This window comes from Sebastes fasciatus, chromosome 7, assembly GCF_043250625.1.
Source record: "Sebastes fasciatus isolate fSebFas1 chromosome 7, fSebFas1.pri, whole genome shotgun sequence".
Classification (NCBI taxonomy): Eukaryota; Metazoa; Chordata; class Actinopteri; order Perciformes; family Sebastidae; genus Sebastes; species Sebastes fasciatus.
Window position 1 is genome coordinate 8,830,432 of NC_133801.1, and position 20,570 is coordinate 8,851,001.

At 41.5% G+C, this 20,570-nt stretch overlaps 1 protein-coding gene across 5 annotated transcripts in view; it reads right to left on the reverse strand.

Moving 5' to 3' along the window:
• lsamp (limbic system associated membrane protein) overlaps window positions 1–20,570 on the reverse strand; it is a 650,892-nt gene that overhangs the window by 208,903 nt on the left and 421,419 nt on the right. For 3 of the 5 annotated variants that reach the window (XM_074641426.1, XM_074641428.1, XM_074641427.1), the window contains exon 2: window positions 17,189–17,267. In XM_074641426.1, coding sequence (XP_074497527.1) covers window positions 17,189–17,267 — 79 coding nt within the window. Of the gene's footprint in view, window positions 1–17,188; window positions 17,670–20,570 lie in introns of those variants that run through there. The other 2 variants (XM_074641424.1, XM_074641423.1) reach the window with 2 other exon arrangements.

Below are 20,570 nucleotides of genomic sequence, written 5' to 3' on the forward strand. Positions count from 1 at the left end.
TTTTATAGCTTAGAAAAGTATTTAAGCTGTCAAAATGTTTTGTCATTAGTTAAAAACAGACACGAGTTCTCAAACCCGAACTAACTCACACTAACATCAACTTAGAAAATCACAGTTTGTTAAATCCAGCGGCAGGCACACCTCTTCGTCGACGGTACCGTCAGAAGCAGCGTGCGTGCACTCGGAAACATGTCCCCCAGGTTCTGCCTCTTTTGTCTCGGCTGTGATAGCGCGTCTTGTTTCTTGTATCCTGTGATCTCTCCCTCTGTTTCTCCTCACAGCACACAAACACAACATTTATCACTCCCTCACTGCGCTCCATATGCTGGATTAACCAGCTCTGAATCAGAGATAAGTCAGGCAGGATGGAGCAGTAGATCTTGCACCATGTCAAACTGCTTTTAGACTCATGGAATCAATAGACTTCCCTAAGATAAAGGAGTTTGCTCAAACATTTTTTTTTTTCTTCCACCAGCCTAGATGAAAAAAATAAGAAGTTCTCGGGTTGAGGCTTGCTATCGCAATAAATGATAAAAGTCTCTGCTGTGATATTTTAGTCTTACTGTCAATAAAGTATTGTGGGGGCACAGCGTGGAGCATTCGACTTCTTCCGTGGTACGGCTCTTACATAATCAAAACAATTCAAAGTTGTGACACTGTGAAGGAGGGACTCGTCGGGGTTCACAGATCCTTTGGTTGGTAATCAAATGATTTCCATGAAACTTGAACCTGTTTTGAACTGAGCAGTGTTGCTACACAGTGACTGACACATTCTTGGAAACAGTGAAAGTAAGGTTGATTAGAGACATCAGTGTTCCTACAGACCAAACGCTGTAGGGACAAGGCCACACAAGTTTGCAGAATAGTGCTGACTTGTGGCTGTACAGCAGCTCTGGATGTGAAACTTTAGAGCTTACAGCAGAGGTAATTACATTCTGTGTTACTCCGGCAATAGGCATTGACCCCAGGATAGAGGTAGACCAGGCAGAGAGCAACTACATTAATCTAAATGCTCTGATGAAAAAATAAAATCAATCTAAAAATATAGGAAGAAAGAAGAAAAAATATATTCAATATTCAATACACCTCCCACCTTCTACTGTCTATTTAAGCTTCTCAGCTCCAAAATGATTTATGAGTAATTGTTAATAAATGCACAGTTTTCCTGTGGTTGATATCAATGTTTTGGATGACACCCTTGAACTGTAATTTGTTTCTGCCTTCTTTTCTACCACCTTGCTGCTGAGACAGATTTCTTTGTAAATCCTCGTGTGATGAATGGTTGCAAAAAAATATTTTCAGCAAGTCTAGGTGAGCTCCAAAAATAAATGATGTAAATACAGCACATTCAATCAAAAATTACATTAATGACAGCAACCCACTGCTAATGATAATGGGGAGAACTCATTACCATAATTAAAATGTGAATATTGTCTAGAAAGACAATTTATTAGCAACGCCACCTACTCGTCCATATGCTCATTATTTTCATCATTGTCTTCCCCACTGCTGCTGTCATGATCATCACTGTCGCCAGCATCTTCCTGTGTTCTGTGCTTCACCATATACCATATACTGTATATAAGAAGTGGACGTAGTCACCGTGACGTCACCCATTGGTTTTGAAGCCTTGAATTCAGCATTTTGGCCTTCACCATCTTGGTTATTTGCAATCAGAAGTGACACAAAAGGCTGGAGCTAAGTACAATTGAACGCTGAATAAGACATTTTCAGGCGACCAAAAAGGTTATAATTAACTTTCATGACCTGAAAAAACACTGTAAAAGGGTGAATGTTCTAAGACAAAAACACGGACAACTCCTAAACCTGACAACACCGTGGTAGCAACCTGTCAATCACAAGTTTGCCACGCCTTAAAGCATACCCTGCTTTATGGTCTATTTGACTCTAAATGGGACCATAATTTACTAAATGAACATCATGCTGTATTGAAGAAGACATGAAACTAGAGATTGAGACCATAAACTCATGTTTACAATGTTTACTGAGGTAATAAATCAAGTGATAAGTAGGGTCATTTTCTCACAGACTTCTATACAATAAGACTTCCTTCTGAAACCAGAGGAGTCGCCCCCTGCTGGCTGTTAGAAATAATGCAAGTTTCAAGAACTTCTGCATTGGCTTCACTTTTCAGACCCCAGAGTTGCCCACTGCCGAATACACAGGATTAAAATCCTGGAGAGTACAACAGTTTCGACCTGCCAGAAAGGCAATAGAGAACAGAGGGGTATTGTGGGTAGATCTAAAACATGTCCTCAGGGTAACTGCTGTGATGTCTCTATTATTCTCAAGCCCATTCTGGGGGGTTTCTTCAGTGTCTTGGTATAAAAAGAAAAAAAAAAAATCTCTAAACTTTCCATCAGAGATAGCTTATGATAAATGCATCACAGGACATATCTCGGGAGAAAGCTGTATAGGAACTCCGGGGAACTTCTGGGCCGCATCTTCAACTTTTCATCAGTCAAAGTCTGTCTTTGTAACACCGCTGTGTGACATAATTCTGGAAAGCCCCACTCTACAAACGGTTTCCTCATTTCGAGTCTCTTCAGAATGTGTCTAAGAAATGACACAGATATGGTGCAACGGGCCATAACTGCTACTATAAGTCTGGGACAAAGAGCAAGGAAAGGCTACCTGGGCAAAAGCACTTTGCTCACTCAGAAGGAAAGAGAGAAGCTGGTGGATGCATCCCTAGCTCGGCCCTCTGAAACACTCCTAGAGAGAGGCAGCTCAAGTTTGTGAGCAGAAACACACACTTCAACACGGGTTCAAACTGTGGTAGAAACGTAAAGCTATTTGAGGAAAAGAGAAGCATATGGACCATAAAGACAGGCAAAATCACCAAAACTACCGACCGAACACACTGAGAAAATGTTCAGGTGTGTCCAATTATCCAGAATCCATTCTCTGAAGATAACATTCTTCACGGTGCCTTTTGCAAGGCCGTGGCAGATTTAAGGTTTTAAAGATGGCTTAGTTTTTTATACAACTGAGACATCAAAATAAATTGAGAGGAGACACAGCGGTGGGTACGAGACGACTTATGAACAACAGAGTAAGAGTAGAAGTGGGCTGTGCTTCAAGCTGAGAGCACAGCTGGAGACTGCAGGGCCAGTCTGAAAATGCTGACTGTCAGACAGCAAAGCTGAGAATGTTCTTGTACAAACATGACACGTAGAGTTGCTGGACAACTAATAGTATTTCATAAAAGAACCTCAGTAGCAAATCCACCAAGACGGCGCTGCATGGGAGCTCTGCATATGTTCTGCATATTTTCCTATATTCTGTCACTCAGGTGCATAAGCTAAGATTGCACATTTCTTCTCTTATTTGCTAAAATTGTCCCACTTATCACCACTAGTAGGCACAAAATGTATGGCTCCACTTTAAGGCTAATCCACTAAAACTAGCATGTCTGTGCCCTGAAGCACAATTTGCATCGGGGGGGGGGTTACAGGATGAAAAGCCCTTCCTTTACTTCCCTGACAGCAGCCGTTATATACTGCTGAACTCTTTGCACAATGTCTTCATGCCGCCATTGATAACATCAATAATTCAGGGGAGGTTGATGCTCTGAATGCCCTCACCTAAATCTTAGTTGGGCGAAATAAGGAGATTTGCATGCTGTGCCATTTTATTATGTAAGTCTATGACAGGCACTGTTAGGAACAGTGTGCAGTCACTGAATTCCTATGGTGTCACTTTGGCAGAAGTCCTTAGTGAGTGTGGGCCTCAGTCTGAATCTGAATATAAATAGAGAGGATTTGTGTCAACGATTTGGACAGTATTAGTATTATAGAGTGACAGGGAGAGCATCTTTGTTCCTGCAAAGTCAGAGCCCTTTTTTTGTGCTATAAAAATGCTTTAACAATACGAGAAATATGTCGATGGAAATAGTATTTTATTGTGAGCTATTTCGGTAATAACATTTACCAGTTTATATCTTTTATGCAAACACTATAATAGTGATTGAAACTTCACCCTTAAATGGTCCCATTATTTGGATTTCTTAGTTCCTTTGAGGGAAAAAAAAAAATCATTGATTAATTGATTTTTTTTTTCCAACTGACTACACAGTCTTCTAATTATGAGCCTCTGCCAGATGGTAGGTATGTCAAATTATGGTAAAAAAACCCAACCTGTATTCATATCTCAAGGATATTTTCTTAGTTAGGCATATATCTAAAGAGCAATGTGTAAAACTTGAGAAGTAAAACATTTTGCATATAACATGATCATGTAGCATTTTTTCAAACATGAATAAATAAAAAAATGCATGAACAAAAGTCATATAATCTGCATTTTAGTCTTTGTATAACCAGATAGACCTCCTCCTCTGTATGGTAAGACACCAGCAAAACAATTTTCAGGCGATGGATCCTCTTTTCTTGGTTTTCTACCAACCATCGTTGATTACATGTATTTACTAAACACTTCAGTTTAGATGCACCCTTTGGGCAAGAAAGGCACCGCCTCCACTGGTTCCTCCAATGAAGTGATCAATATCCACAGCTGTTATTGTGATTACATTTGGCTTTGTTGAATCATTATTATCAATGTGATCATTATCACACTGGGTTTACCGGATTAGTGACTGTATTTTCATTGAAAATGTCTAAAAAAAATCTAAAAATAATACGACATAATGACTTAATTTATTGGAAATATAAAACAAAATGTTGGCAATATCAACTTTACCATTAATAGACATTTCTACTGATCAGTAGAGCGATTTTTTTCATTATTCATTATTACAATCAGACTTATTGGGGGGTATTCATCATCCTTTAAAACCAACTAAATATAAATAAAATAATGTAATTACTTACATAACTACACCACAAACAGGACACATGCTAGGAGTCATTTTTCCGTCTGCTAACTTCCCAAAAGGAAGCCACCTAAAAAGATGGTCTCTTTTTTTAACTTTATATAACTTTTCAACCAGATATCACAGCTCAAAATGTGCTCTATTAAACGGTTGAGAAGACCATTAAAGGAGATGAAACGATCCCACCGCTACACCTCTAAACGTGAGACTTGGTTGTGAGACATGGTTTGGTGAGTGGAATAAGTAACTACAGTTCTGAAGTCGAATCATGTGAAACCATCAGGTGTTGGCTGTAGCCTCTGGTGGGTCTTCAAAGAGATGTAAGAGGCAATTTTAAGGATCAAGGAGATCTTCAAATGGGGTGTGTACCGGTGTGTTTTAGAGCATATCACCGTGTTAGCGTGCTAAATGAGGTGAAGGCTGCAAAATCAGCCTTGCACTGAAAAAATAAAAATCCCAATATAAAATGCAATGTGAAGATGTAGGATAAAAAGAAAATCAATGCTCTAAAAGTGAGTCAGACAGAGTTCACTGAGGCATGGATGCATCTCACACCTCCACACACACACACACACACACACACACACACACACACACACACACACACACACACACACACACACACACACACACACACATAAGAGGAAGCCAGTTCCTCAGGTCTGTAGATTTTAAGAAATATTGTTTTGCAGTAATGTGTTATGTCAATATTGATTAAGTTAAGCCAAACAAAATGTGAAAGGAGCGCCATGGTTGCACTATGCATCCTCTTTGATAATACAATATGGCAGAAAAGATGACTGTGGTCTGTATTGCTGTCAATGGAGCGCCTGCCAACCCTTTTTTGGTGTATTCTGCCACGGCTGATTGGATAACCATAGAGGTTTCTAATCCTTTTAACCCTGGGCTTCTCACATAGGCGTTAGTGGGAAACACACACACACACATAAATAGAAACCATAATGACACATACAAATACAAGCCCGTACACAAAAACTCTACATTTAAATTTTTAAACATGCCAGAGATATCACACAACACCATCGTTTCCTGTGTATGATGTATTTTTGGCAGCTTCTGTTGCAGCGATATATAAAAATTTAATGAAAATGCCCTCAAGAAATAAAACAGACATTGTTTTTAGCAGTGGCTTATAAGACTCTGAACCAAGCCATGGTTAAATAGGCTGAGCAGTTTCCTTCCTTTGTTTTCTTTCTGTTTGAAGACGAAGAGAAGGCTGTTACTGCCATCTCTCCAAGGGACTGTGTATTTGTACTTGGCCACCTGTTCCTAGTCTTTGGGTACAATGTTTACTTCAGGCATACCACATTGTGTTACGTCCTCCAGCAGTGTGAGACAAAGCAATAAAAAGCAAATTTCTGCAAACTCCTGCATTTTAGGGGCTATAGCAGTTAAGCAAATTGAAAACTTAACACAACTTTAATGAACTTCTCTGGCATATGGATGCTCATTTTGCACATAAAATAGACAGCGCAGGTCAAAATGTGGGTTTGAGAGCTATGTAGAAATGCCCTTTGGGCCAAGTAATATTGAGTCACTGATAATACTCATAAACAAGAACAACAACACAATGAAGACAAATCATTTTAAGGATGGGAGCACATAGAGTTTAACAATACAAAATTACTGTGAAAATGCATGTCAGCGCCCGCTTAGCAATGAATCTCAGTCATAAACGAACTTACTGCACCTCCTGGAGAAAAACAGGGTCTCGTTATTAACAGTAGAACCGAGATTATCCAGCCAACTCCTACTTACGCCAGAGCCTTTAATCTTCCAATACACGTAGGTGTCTGTAATGCCGGTTTATATTAATATATGCAGGCAATAATATCTCCATATCATAAATATCAAATGTTTGAAATGACTGGGTGGCTTAGATTGGGTGTGAATTTATGGAAGCGGTTTAGATTGAATAATTCAACCCTTCATACTACCATCTAATCTGAGTAGCCTATCGGTCCACAGATTTCCCCCCTCGCTGTCAGGACATCCTGTAATGGTGCTAAATTACCTAATTGTTCTCTAGTGTGTTTTAGGGCTGGGCTACATGGAGAAAATCAAATAGCATGATATTTTTGACCGAATACCTCAATAACAATGTTGTGATCATATTGTAGCTTCTGTTGCTTTTACAAAAATATTTACAAAATGAGATTTTTGATAAATAATCATTAGTTATGTGGATATAATGACTAAGTGGGTAAAGGCAAATAATAGAACAGCTAGAACAGTCTGGCAAGTTCAGAAAATTGCATCATTTACTGTAATGCAGCCTTTAAAACCAAGAGCGTCAAGCTTTGAAGCAAATATTCATTGCGGCCAAACGGTGCTACTACAACTTCCATGTCGGTCATGTGATGCCATTGGGCCCAAAAAAGACGTTTTCTCATAGACTTACATTGGCAGAGAGACGTCTGTAACTCAGCAGATAATTTTTTTTTAATCAACTTCCCAGTACGGACACTTGGATAACCCTTATTTATACCATTAGGTCCTAAAAGTAGTAAAATGTACTAATAGCCAAAACAGAGTTATTTTTTTTCCTCCATTCATGTGAGACCAGACCGAGGGCTGGGAGGCAGGGTTAAAGGAAATGCTACTGCGCCCACTCAATGGGCCCAATGGATGCGGAAGAGCGCCGGAAGATTTGGGTAGTTTATCACTTGGCAGTCCAGCCATTCTGGCTTCATGTGCCACTGAGCAACTCTCATGGGAATGAACGGGCACCCACCTTCAACGCTGTATCCAGTTCTCTTTATAGATCCATGTTTAAAACCAGGAAAAGGGAAAACTTGCGCCATATTACGATATTACAATATCCAAAATCAAAGACGATATCTAGTCTCATATGACGACATTGCTATAATATCGATATATTGCCCAGGACCTAGTGTGTTTGCACATATGACCAAAGTAAAAACTAATGAGTTCTACTGATACAACAAAGCAGTGACTTCATACCAGATTCCATTTCACATGTTTGCAGAAAGCATGATTCCCTCTGTATTCTGCAGAAACTCAGACTATGGTTTGAAACAAACAAACAGTATAGTTACCAAACACCACTTTGTCCTCAAGGTTTTATCTGCTTTCTACTCTGACACTGGCAAATTCCACCCATTGTCCTCAGGTGATGAGAGAGCCTGTATACACAAACACCCTTTTAAATGTGAGTGCGACACAGCGCTTTAGCTAATGCAGTTTAAGTGCTGAACATCAGGTAATAATGAATTACTGTAGTCGAGCCTGCGAGGTACTCCTCGGCCAGAATGGGCTCTCTACAAGCCCATAGGTGGCAGCTGACAAGGAGGCGTTGTTGAGGGTCAATGGTGCATTTAAAAAAAATAGAGGAAGGCTTATGAATCTGGGTCTGGTAGTAATCAATACCTGAACTACACACTGGGGGAGCTGATATAATTGGGGGTAATCATACACCATGCAGAGACACGAGTGAGATTCCAGTAATTGAAAACAATGCTGTTCCATTGGGTTGGGGATTAAATTGAATTGAATGGGAATAATTAACGGAAAACGAGACAAGCAATGCTGATTCCTTTTTCTCTTTCCCGGCCTGTTAATGCTAATGCTGACAAGCTAAATATAATGACGCTGTATAAATTGAAAAAAAAAAAGTATTTCAGTTAAACTTTTTACATCTGACACATTTATGCCACACAAATCAGAGGGGAACGCAGAGCAAGTAGGCCACGGAGTCCTCCCCGTTTCCTCAAATGCCAAATGCTCAGGAGAGAAACTCTAATTAATCTCCTACACCTTTACCACGGTGGCCTTTTCATATTCCTTTCTCTTGAAATGGAAAGTAAAACTCAGTAGGATAACACAGATCAAAACATGTTGCCATTAAGGCCACTTTGAAACACATTCAAAGAGCTTCCCCAGGGGTGCACTCAACATTTCACTGGTACTGTACGTGCACCAATGCACAATATTAGTATGCAGCTGAAAACCCACTTAACACAATGATGCTAAACATTAAATGTTTCTTGATTCATATCATTCTAAGGACTGTTATGTTGATGTTTGAATATAAAAACGCCTTAAACTTCAAAGAGCAGTGTGCCCATACGAAGTGGAGTGAAATGGAGAATGCATCAAATGCTCGTTTGTGACAAATGTCTCCTGCATAACATACATGCATTAAACGATGTGACAAACTGCACATGAATAAGCAGTTTTTCACAACCGCAGACTCTTTTATAAGAGACGTTGCCACCATCCCCAGAACCTGGCTGTTTTCCCTCGCTTGCTAATTGCTTCCAACGCAATTTGCACTGATGGGATTAATCTTAATAAGGCTAAGAACAACTAATTTTATCCTCTAATATCATCATATTTCATCTTTCCTTTTAAAATCTTTAACAAAATGTACTACAAATATCATAATTAATCATCTGCCCTTGTTCATATTAAATGCTTAGAGGATTCTAGACGAAGACATTTAAAAAATACGTTTAAAACACATTTGGCATTTCACTTTGCAACTGCAGCCTTCATCACGTTGTGGAACCATAATATTTAAAGAGCGCCCTCAGCTACTTTTTGCTTAATTGTAATAGCAGCATCACATGCTGTAATATACCAAACTAGTACCTGGGGATAACTAACCCCTCACTATCATATCACATTAGACAAACCTTGCTAATGAGTAGCAATGGGGGATTTTTCAGTTTTGAGTCGCATCATATTAGGAAGATTACTGCTATAAAATGAATATAATAATAATGTAAAGAAGCATACAAATCTGAAAAAGTAGAAAGCTCGATTCATTTAGAAATAATTTGGTAAAAAAAAAAAGTTCAAACTATCATCCAGGACAGGAAAATGACCATTATATTATAATAATTAGAAAATACAGATGGCTTTGGCTGACGTGGCACTTGTTAGTAACTGCTTTGTAAGCAAAACAGGCAAAAACTGCTGACCATCTTGTGTTCCATGTCTTGACCTCTCGCTGGGTTTGCCAAAGTGAGCACGTTCATCCAGCGATGGCATCGTCACTACTCTGAAAACACATATATCATCACATCTACATGTGACGCCATCTGGTCCAGTATGTGTCAGTGGGTCAATGAGCAGATTTTTGCTGATCTTGGAAGAGATGGGAGGTAAACAATGAGTGCGCTCATCCAAACGCTATACTTACTGCAGGCCTCTAATCTGCTTTAAAGCCATGCGGATTTACAGCTGCAGCGACGGGAGTCATCCCAGCTAAAACCCACATGTTTCAGCTTTAATTTGAATTCATCCTGACTGATAGATTTAAATTTATTTAACCTGCTTCCACTGTTCCAGCTGAACTGAGTTCAACCCGGGTTCACTCACTCTATTAATTTGTCCCATTTTCATCTCAGGGTTGCACAGTGATATTTTAAAATTTGAATTCAATTCCTGCTTTGTTCTCTTAAGTTTCACATAACGGTGGAATTGCTGGTCGGTTAATGGCGGTCTAAGTGAAGCACTTTTTAAGCAGCTGTACTGACTTTGTAATTAATCATAATGGCACACAAGTAATGACACTAAAACTCTGAAAGATGGCAGCTCCATTACAATGACAAATGCTGGGTGAACAGAGGATGCAATCGTACAGTAGAGTGGGAAAGACGTACACTATGTAGGTGTTGCTATAAAGCACACAGCGAAGTACATCAGTACATGGTATGGATAGTAATTACTTGACACATACCCTTTGGGACTGTCTACCACTTTTTTTCATATCCGTAACACTGACATTTTCAGGTTTTCTGAGAGCAATAAGAATACTCTTCCACTCCACTTCCACTGCCATCGCCTATAGGTATGTGAGAAATTGCTGAGTAGTTTAAATATGCACTTAGAGACAGTCTGGCCTGCCCAACAAAAGCCTAGGTAAAGGGGGAAATGGAGTGGAATTGCTTTTAGGGGGAAGCACTGCTTTAATATTCAGTTGTATCAAAAACATTTCAGGTCTGGGTTCCTTGGTTGAGTTATTATTATATTATTAAAAACAGAATGAAGAGCTCAAAGAGTCCTGGTATGTTCTTCTGAGGATGAACCACCAAAACATCAAACGACGGGCTGAAAGCATATCTGGTTGGGAGCCTTTGAAAGAGGCACAGAAAGCCCAGTGAACTGTATTGGACTGTGCGCTTCAGATGGGAGCGTCAGAACTCTGTTCCTCTGCCATGTCAAAAGACTTCACACTGTCTCTGCAGGGCCATTATTCAGATCCTACTGACCAAGATGAAAGCCTGTGGAACTTGTGACGACTCAGAGCCGTTCCAAAAGCCTCCACAAAACTTTTGCAGGTTTGGCGAAATATCAACCGAAAACCCACGTCCCCCGAAGCTTTTCCCCCTCACCTCTGCTCAAGCCAAAACGGGGACAAGACGATAATGACCCAACTGGCAGCCACTCAGCTCTCCCACATCATGAGCGAAAATGAAATTGATTTGAAAATCCTACGCCGGCCCAGGCTGGAACAGAAGGGATTATTGTGCTGATTGTACTAATACTGTGTCCCTGCCCTCCCCCCTCCCTCCCACTCTAATTCTACCCATCTCTCTTCCCTCTGTTTGTCTCTCGCTCTCTCTTGGTGAGGGCTCTTCAGCCATCATTCTTCCCTTTTTACAATTTCCCCTTTATCATCCTCGTAAAGAAACCCCCTCTTTTTCCTCCCTTTTTCCCCTCGTCTGACTTCATGTTCACTCTGTGAATCAGGTTAAGACAGCACAGTTGGACAATTCAATGCTGGCTAAGAGAAAAAAAAATGATGGGGGAGAGAACGATGAAGAGATATAGGGATTGAGAAATGCCTCGGGGAGGCTCTAAACTGTAAAAAGGAGAAAAAAAAGGCAGCACTCGGATGTGATGAGCTGTAGAGAGAAATATAGAGGCCCCCTGGGGTCTGGACATCCCAAATTATGTTGCACTGTTGCCCACTGCCCGGAAATCCAGAAATTGATCTGTTTTTCCCCGGATTGCCTCCCTCCACTTAGAGTTCAGGCTGGACTGTATTGCCCCAGTATCACCTTACTGAATCTTTGAACAGTCTGTGAAAATAAATATCTGCATTGCATCTCCATTATAACTTAATGTGACAGCAAGAAATGTTGATTACAGATCAGTTTTATGGAATTGTGGTAAACACTATACACATTTATGAGAGCATCTTTTCACATATACTTGTTTGTTTTTAATTTTTCATTACTTATTAATATACATATTTAGGCCCTGTTGCTAGACCACTTGTTGATGAAGGATGATTATTCAAAGCCCCTAAATTATATGAAATAACATTTAATTATATTTTTATATTATTACTATAACTTTAAATAGGAACTTTTTTAATGATTTACTGGTGCAATGTTCTCACATAGCAACTGCAGTATGGTTAAGATATGGTTAAGGTTGGGGAATCATCAATGTTACAGTGAAAAAGGTCATCATTAATTGCTGATCTGTGAAGAGAGCAGCATGAAGTCAGACATGCTACATGCCCGTCCACCGCCTTGATCTTGAAGCCCTTTACTGTCGCTACATAAAGGCCAAACTACTCCCTGCACTGATACTGAATGTTGCACTCGACCAACAACTGATTCCTGGAAATACTTAGTGAGTATTGTGATTCTAAACTCGAATGTAATACTTAATAGTCGATCAAAAATAACGCCCCTAATAGCAGAAACCTGTGTGGGCAAACTACGTAAAATGGGGCAAAGACCCAGGTTCCAGTGGGAAAAGGGGTCTCAAATTCGACAAGTGGGTTCAGTGTGGTTGGGTCTGAAAGGCTGGGTTCAGGTCTACCATTGCATTTATAAAGCCGTAGGATTGGTACCAGGTGTACTCTGGAAATAAAAGATCAACTTTTCTCACAGTGGGGTGAGTATGCTGGGACTGTCAGCTCATTTCCAACATCCAGAAAGTATTTTGTCTTTTTGTGTCCATGTTGGAAAAGTGCAGTTATTTTGAGTGTGGCTGATGCACACTGCAGCACTCAAAGATGCATCAGCCATCAGAGTTCAATAGTTGAGGTTTTAATAATGCAAATGAAAATAACTGTATTCTCAGACTTTGTGAATCTTGTCGGAACTTGAATTAGACTAACATCATGTCTTATGTAGCGTCTGAGCCTCTAGCAGATTTCACATACATAATATCCGGCCGACTCTGACTCAAATTAAAGGCAGACTTCTGGGGTAAGTTTTGATGAAGATGCTCTGGGGCAAAGCACAAGTGCAGAATCATCTTCCCTGAAAGTAACAAGCCAGGCAGAGTGTATTGTCAAAGTGCAGATAATTGACCCAGGGGGGAGCAATCACAGAGACTGTGTCACTAATGCTTTAATAAGCAATTGTCAATTATCAGGGCTTCGCCTGACATTGCAACCTTACCCCTTAAGGCAACTGCATCGTGAGGGACTCACAAAAAAAGCAATTAAAAAAAGTAAACCATTGTGACTCAGAAATGGCTTGAAGAATCATGAAGAAACTTTTCTTTTACTTCCCCTCTGATTCATATTGTGACTTGCTGAGGATGAGAAGAGTTTGATTTCACTTGTTGGCATCATCCTTGTAGAAAAACAACAAAAAACAGGCTAAGTAACCGTGGGAGGGGGCTCGGAAATATGGGGTGTTTTTCAGTGACCTAAATCTTAAAGGTCTGAAACACGACGGTCGGGATACAAGCCTTGATTTAATATGCTGGGACTTATGTTCACGCTTTCCAGGGGCAAATGTCACTTCAAGAAGATACAAATTTTCAAAAAAGTGCCCCTTTAGAGCGAGAAGACAGCTCGGGGACAAATGTAAGACCCTGATAGTCGGTAATCTTTGAACTCAACACAGAGCCAGCAGATCATTAAAATGGTAGAGAATTTAGGATGCAGCATGCTTACATGAGCAAAGCATGTTACACAAGACCAACTACAGATCCAAAGAAACTATATTACAAAACCTTACCACTGATATATGGTGGTAGAGTTTAATCCCACAGGCTGCTGTACATCGGATGAGCTCTTATGCACTCCACATTACAAATGCTGGTGTGAAATGTTTATCTGAGCCAGTCCAACGTAGTGGCTGTCTTCAAAAGAATAATCTCTTCCAGATTAACCCCTCGACAACTGGCTTAGGCAAAAAGTTCAAAGGTTAAGAGTAGCTAAATCTTCACATCTAACGCCGACTTAACGGAGAACATGATGCCGCCGCTGAATTTCAGTCTTGTAAGACAGAAGACAAGCTGCTGAAAATCAATTTAGATTCAATGCTGTTCCCAATAGGCACCCACAGTTGCTGGAGATCTCTGCCAATATTTAGTTTGTGTTCACCTTTGATGGAGTCTGAGGGGAAATGGGATCCTGTGAACAAAGCATTGTGTCACAACATGCTGCGAGGAGTCGGCTACAGTTTGCAAGCCTGTCACAACAAAGTATCTGCAGAGTGAAATGTTATATTATTAATACACCTTGATCCAAATCTATAGTATTTACATCATGATCTGTAATGCATCATGCTTTAAATGTGTTTCTTAAAGTGTACCACGCAAGACCGATGTAATGCATTAAATATCCTCATCACATAAATGAATCCGTAGTATGTATAAAGCTTAAATATAAACCTTTGACACACTTTCACAGTGAACCACAATAGTGCTGCAAATCTGAAAGTCTTAAACCAGGGTTTCCGCCAGCCAGTCGGGCCTAATCATCAGGGAGTTCCGTATTTTGAAGATATTCTTAAACTAAAATGTGTTATACAAGTAGCTAACTCCTTTAAGGAATAACTCGGTGCGTAAGTTATGTGCTTAACGTTAGCGAGTGTTAATGTGCACGGTCGAGAGAGAGAGCGTGCATACGTGAGATGGTTAGCAGTAACATTATAGCTGTGAACGAACAGTAGCAGTGTGTGTACAGTTTAGGCTATTCGTCAGTGAATAAATGCTACAACTCCTCAAGACCCAAGCCAAGTTTCTGTGTCTCAGGCTCTTTTAAGGTGGGCTGACCTTTAAAGGACCAGCTATTCTCATTTTACTGACAAGTCCCTCCTCCCAGGTTTGCTCACCCCTCCCAAAAAAACGACACTTGGCCGCCGGGCCTGACAACTATTCTGACGGAAGCCCTGTAAGAATAAAGAGAAAAGACTTAGTTTGCTTATATATTCACCATGACGCTGTTCTAGCCCCCTGGTAAAAAAAAATAAAATGATTTTCTCATTTCAGCAGCGAGGCCTTCTGCTGTGTGTTCTGTCACCGTGGTTATTTGACCACTGTTTCTCTACTCCTGCATCTCTCCTCTTGTGCCATGAATGTCACGACTGCAGCCACAGGCTGCACTAAAGGAGCGCGGGCCTTATTACGCCCCCAGGTCACCAATATCCCCTCAGCCTTCACAAAACCCAGCTTATGGAATCAGCTACACTGTGTAGCTCGACAAATTACTAGCCGACGGCCTCCCACCCCTGCTCAGAGTTCTCGCATTTTAGCCCTCATGTTTTCTTTTTTTTTCTTTCCCTCCCCCCCGTATCCAATTTGTCAGGTGGAAACTGTGTGTGAAAAATGGTCGTGTTTTTCAATGGAGCCACGGGGGTCTGAGCTGCAGTTTATTGTTGACAATAAATAAGGCTGATCAATAATGCCAACAAGATACATTATAAACATCTAATTAATTATGACGCTCCCTGAGTGATCACCACAGAAAATTATTCAAGGGTCGTTTATCAGAGATAATGGTCAAACGGCGGACTTGGGATTGCGAGTGTTTTCTCGGAAAGGAGAATCTAATTTGGCTCTGGCTGAGTGCTAAGCCTGCCACCACCTCTAAAGGAGGCAGACCGACTGGGTGACTAAACGGCTGAATATAGCAAAGACACACTCAATTGGATTTGGAAAAGTGAAACAAATAGCTGTGACCCCTTGTGAGTTCAACAGTAACTGAGTCAATTGACTAATTTGATCTGCAGGTACCTGAATGGATGACACCTGGTTGCAAAGACGGAGCCCATTAAAGGGATTTATTCCTTCTTTCTGTGTGTCTGTGTGTGTGGGCGTGTTTATGTGTGTGTACAGCTATGTAAGCAAGCTCAGGACACATGAGGAAACACGCTTGTGTGTCTGCAGGCTTTTCTGACAGTCTGTGTTAAAGGTCTATCCTATAATTGCATTCTATATTCTCACAGTCATTAGGTAAGCCTGTGTGGTAGGCTACTGTAAATAAAGCATGGAAGTGGTGGAGAGGACAGAGAAAGAGTGAGGGAGAGGGAAAAATCAATGTGATTGAGTGTTCTGTGTGCAGCCTATTATACCACTGGACTTCCCTACGGTGCATCCCATTTTGAGAGTGTGTGTGTGGAGGATGGTGGGGATGGGGGGGTGTAGGTGGGAAGCAAAGCCCCTTGTTTACAAAAAAAACAAACCAAACCTAAATCCCCTTGCATTTATAGCCTGCCACAAAACACATGGCTCGGATCACGTGGTGGCTGACATCTGCCCAGCAGCATCACAATAGCACAGAGTTGACAGCTTGCATTGTCTAGGAAGTGATTAAGTGGGATGTGAGGCTATTATGGACACAAAAAAACGGACTCCACGTAACAGGCAAAGCTGCAGATTTGGAGACTGGAGCTTCACATTCAATGGAGCTGCACACAGTGGATGCACAGCAATGGACTTAAATGAACGTCTCTCTGACAGCCCACTGTAATTCTCTAAAATCTAAACAAGACTGTCTCCTCGCATCATCCTGTAGAATCCCTATCTTTGCCATTAATCCACTCTCAAACAGCATCTCCCGGACACCGTGACGCACTCTGCTTTAATAAAGCTGTTCCTGAATTAAGTACAAAAAGAGGAGTCCGGGTTGACCAGGATGCTCTGTGCGTCATGTCAGAGAAGGCGTTTAAGCTCTTTGCTCCAGTCATGTAAATCCCCCCTGGAAGAAGGATGCCACTGCATAACTACACTTAATTCCATATAGGAATAAAGGCATATAGGGGATGAAATCACAGAGCAATGCAAACTCAAAGAGGTGAGATAAAAGTTGGAACTCTCATCCAAACACTTCGGAAAATATAAATTCACCGCAGGGGAAAAATATCTTCAGCCAATAAAATGGTCCCCTTTGGTGCTGCGATGTGTAGCGCAGCTGCCTGCTGGAGGAGAGGAGGAGAGGATGAGAAGAGAAGAGGATGAGAGGAGGAGAGGAGAGGAGAGGAGAGGAGAGGATGGAGAGGAGGAGAGGATGAGAGGAGGAGAGGATGCTGCTGTGCATCCGGAGGTGAGACGCGATGAGAGGTAAAAGTTGGAAGAGGACTCTCTTACCTTATGATCGCTGTGTCGCCCTGGCGGATGGTGATGTTGTCGGTGGCCCGCTGCATATCCACACTCCGGACGGGGAATCCTGTGGGGATAAGACAGAGCAGTCTGAAAAGAGACGCCTGCAATTGCCTCCAACACGATTTGCGTCCGACTTGCATTTTAAAAAGCACAGGAGCGCGCTTTTTTTCGGGAGCTATAGATCCACGGATAAAAAAAAAAGAAAGAGGAGGAGGGGGGAGGAAGAAGAGTAATAGTTGTCCAGACTTCTCGGAAAACCGCGGGATGGCTATAGGTCCAAATCGGTGCGGGATGGATAGGTGGTAAAGGTTTCCTTAGATACTTTTGGGGCGAAAACGTGCGGTGGTGGTCCTCGCTCGCTCTATAGTCCACTGATGCGTAATGCTCTCTGCGTAAAAGAGACGGCACAGCCAGCAACTGCGATGGAGAGAGGCAGGCTTCTGTTCACAGTCTGAGAAAATCTCCCCCCTCTCTCTCCCTCCCACCACCACCTCTCTCTCTCTCTCTCTCTCTCTCTCTCGCTCAGATTATCCAGCCGCCTGGCTGTGATTCTCCCTTTATTGGTTGTCAGGACAACAGCACCACCTGAGGTCCCTTTCAGTAAGACACAACTGAGTGAGGACTGAAGAACATTGGTGAAAGAAGTTTAAAGAAAGAAAAGGTTGTTGAGAAGGTTTTTAAAAGGAATTCTGATGAGCTATATAGATCCCTCTTGTATATCTGGACACAAGTCCATAAGGAGACAGCACAGTGGCCCAGGGGAAATATAATAATGCTGGAAAACAACAATCCTGACTAGGTCCATATGTGATAATCTATACACAGCTGTGTGCTTTTAAATAGAGTTGTTCCGATACCGATACCAGTATCGGAAATGCAGCCGATACTGCACGAAATTCGGTATCGGTATGTACACCAGTCTAAGCACCGATCCCATATCGTAATTTACAAACCCAGATAAAAAATCAACTTGTTTAACCAGAAATCAATTCTTCTTCGGCGCTCCAAAACAGTATCCTTCACTGTGCTATCGCCCTGGATGTATCATGGCTTCCACTGGCAACTACTGTTTTAGAGCAGTGAGGAAGACTGCACGTAGTTTGTTACTTGACGATAGCAAACAACGAGAGCGCGGTGCTAGTGGAGAGTGTAACGATAACGGTAGTCAGAGCGATGAAAATGTCCGCCATTTGGCAATATTTCACAGTGGAAATTCCAACAAGTAAAATGACGATATGTTCAGTATGTAAGGCGTCCGTTTCGAGGAGTTGCACTAGTGTTGCCAATTTCAACACCAGCAATCTTATAAAACATTTGAAGACGCATCACGCGAGAGAGCATGATGAATTCACCAAGGCAAAGGGGATATATGGTCAGTAGTAAACAGCTACTATATTTTTTTATCACGCAGGTATTGGATCGGTACTCGGTATTGGCCAATACAACAATTTCAGGTATCGGAATCAGTATTGAGAAGGGAAAAATGTTATTAGAAGACCTCTACTCTTATACCTCACTGGAGTGGGAAGCCATGCAGAAAGACACCATTACCATTAGTCTCCACACCAACTGTATGCTCACAGGTATCCAGTTATCTAGAGCAGCGGCTCCCAAGCATTTTCACGCCACGCAGGTTTGCACTGGACCATGAACCCTCCGGTGGATAAGACTTTCTGTAGTTAATTATGATATAGTGGGGTCAATTACAGAAGTTCAAGCTGACGGTAAGTAGCAAGATGTGAAACCTGTCATAAAAAAACTTCATTATTCTTCTGTGTGGAAAATTTATGATTTTCACATTTTAACCACCATCAAAAACCCTGAAATACACGTTTTGGTAACATTATGTATAAAATATTCTATCCTGTTCATTCTGAACATGTTACATTCTCCCCCGTTACAGCTAAAACGAATGAAGTGGAAAAGAGGAGAGGAAAAACAGATTCAAGAGCGCTAACACCCTGTTGACCATGAATGGGGCGAAGCTCAGCAGCAAAAAGCTTAACCAGACATAATCACCTCTTGTCTAGACTGCCACGACCGCCATGAGGCTGTAGCTCGGCAGGCAATTACATCCACTTTCAACCTAAGCAAGGACACAAGTTGTGAAGGTGTGTCCCGTTCCAATTCAACAGAAATGTGAATGCTGAATGCAGCTTCTAATTTCGTCGCTTGCCAATCAAGCAGCGACTTAATAGGCCATGATCTGATGCTCATTCGGCGATGTGCTTAATGAACTGCAGAGCAACAATTAAGGCAGTGCACTTAGCATTTTATTTGATTCAGAAAATGCATTAATACTAATGAGAATTGCTGTCATTCGTTGCACGGCGGGTTTCTGTTTTGTCTCTGGAGGTGTTTGGTTAATAATTTTGAATCACAGTGATTTAATTCTAGCACTCTGACACGTGGATACATGTACAGATACCATATATGACCTGAATGTAGAATGATTAAATATGTTAACATTGCATATATGTTGCGTGATCATCCCCCCCCTTATCTCTAAACATAATGCAATTGTGCCCATACAGCGAGGAGTGATCCTGTTCTGAGCACCAGAAGCCTGATTGAACCAGCGTGAGGCAGCGTGAGGCAGCGTGGTTAAGCGTGGTTATTTCCAGCATCAGCACATTTGAAGCACCAGATCAGACCCAAACCCCGGTTTTCCAGCCGCCCCCTCCAGCAGCTGTAGCCTACACAGCCTGACATGTAGGCTTTACAGCTAGATTAGAGAAAATGGAAGCTTGGAAGACGTATGCACGGCTGAAAAGGAACTGATATCGGGGAGTGTTTGGAGGTGCTAATGTTAGTGCATTAGTTAAGGAGCACTAAAATGTTTTCAGCGAAGGACGCTCGCAGAGCTGCTCCCTCCGTGGCCCTTAATAATCAGTTCCTGTTACCATTTCCTCAAAGCTTCTGGAGTTTTTTGCTATCTTGGAGATTGCACAGTTTATGAAAGAGCATACGCATTAAGACCACTTAAAAAGGGACTACTGGGTTCTGAAGAGGAGGGAAGAGGCGCTCCTCTGCATACAGATTTATACGGGAATGGCTCCCATGTGGCTTTTAGCTGGATTTTCAGTTAGAAATTCTCATAAGTCCGTCAGCGATCTGACAAATGGTGTGTGAGTAATTAGTAGAAATCTTCTTTGTATGACAAAGATGTGGTGGAAAGGAAGCCGGGGACACAGCAGCTTTAACCCGTTCCTAACAAAAGGCCAGTGATCTGTCGCTCTACCACACACTGGAGAACACACACACACACACACACACACACACACAAACAAACTGAGCGCAGGAAGAGAGAAGAGTTATTATCATGCAGGTGGGATGCTCTCGGTTGGTTGGTGTTGTGGTTTGGACA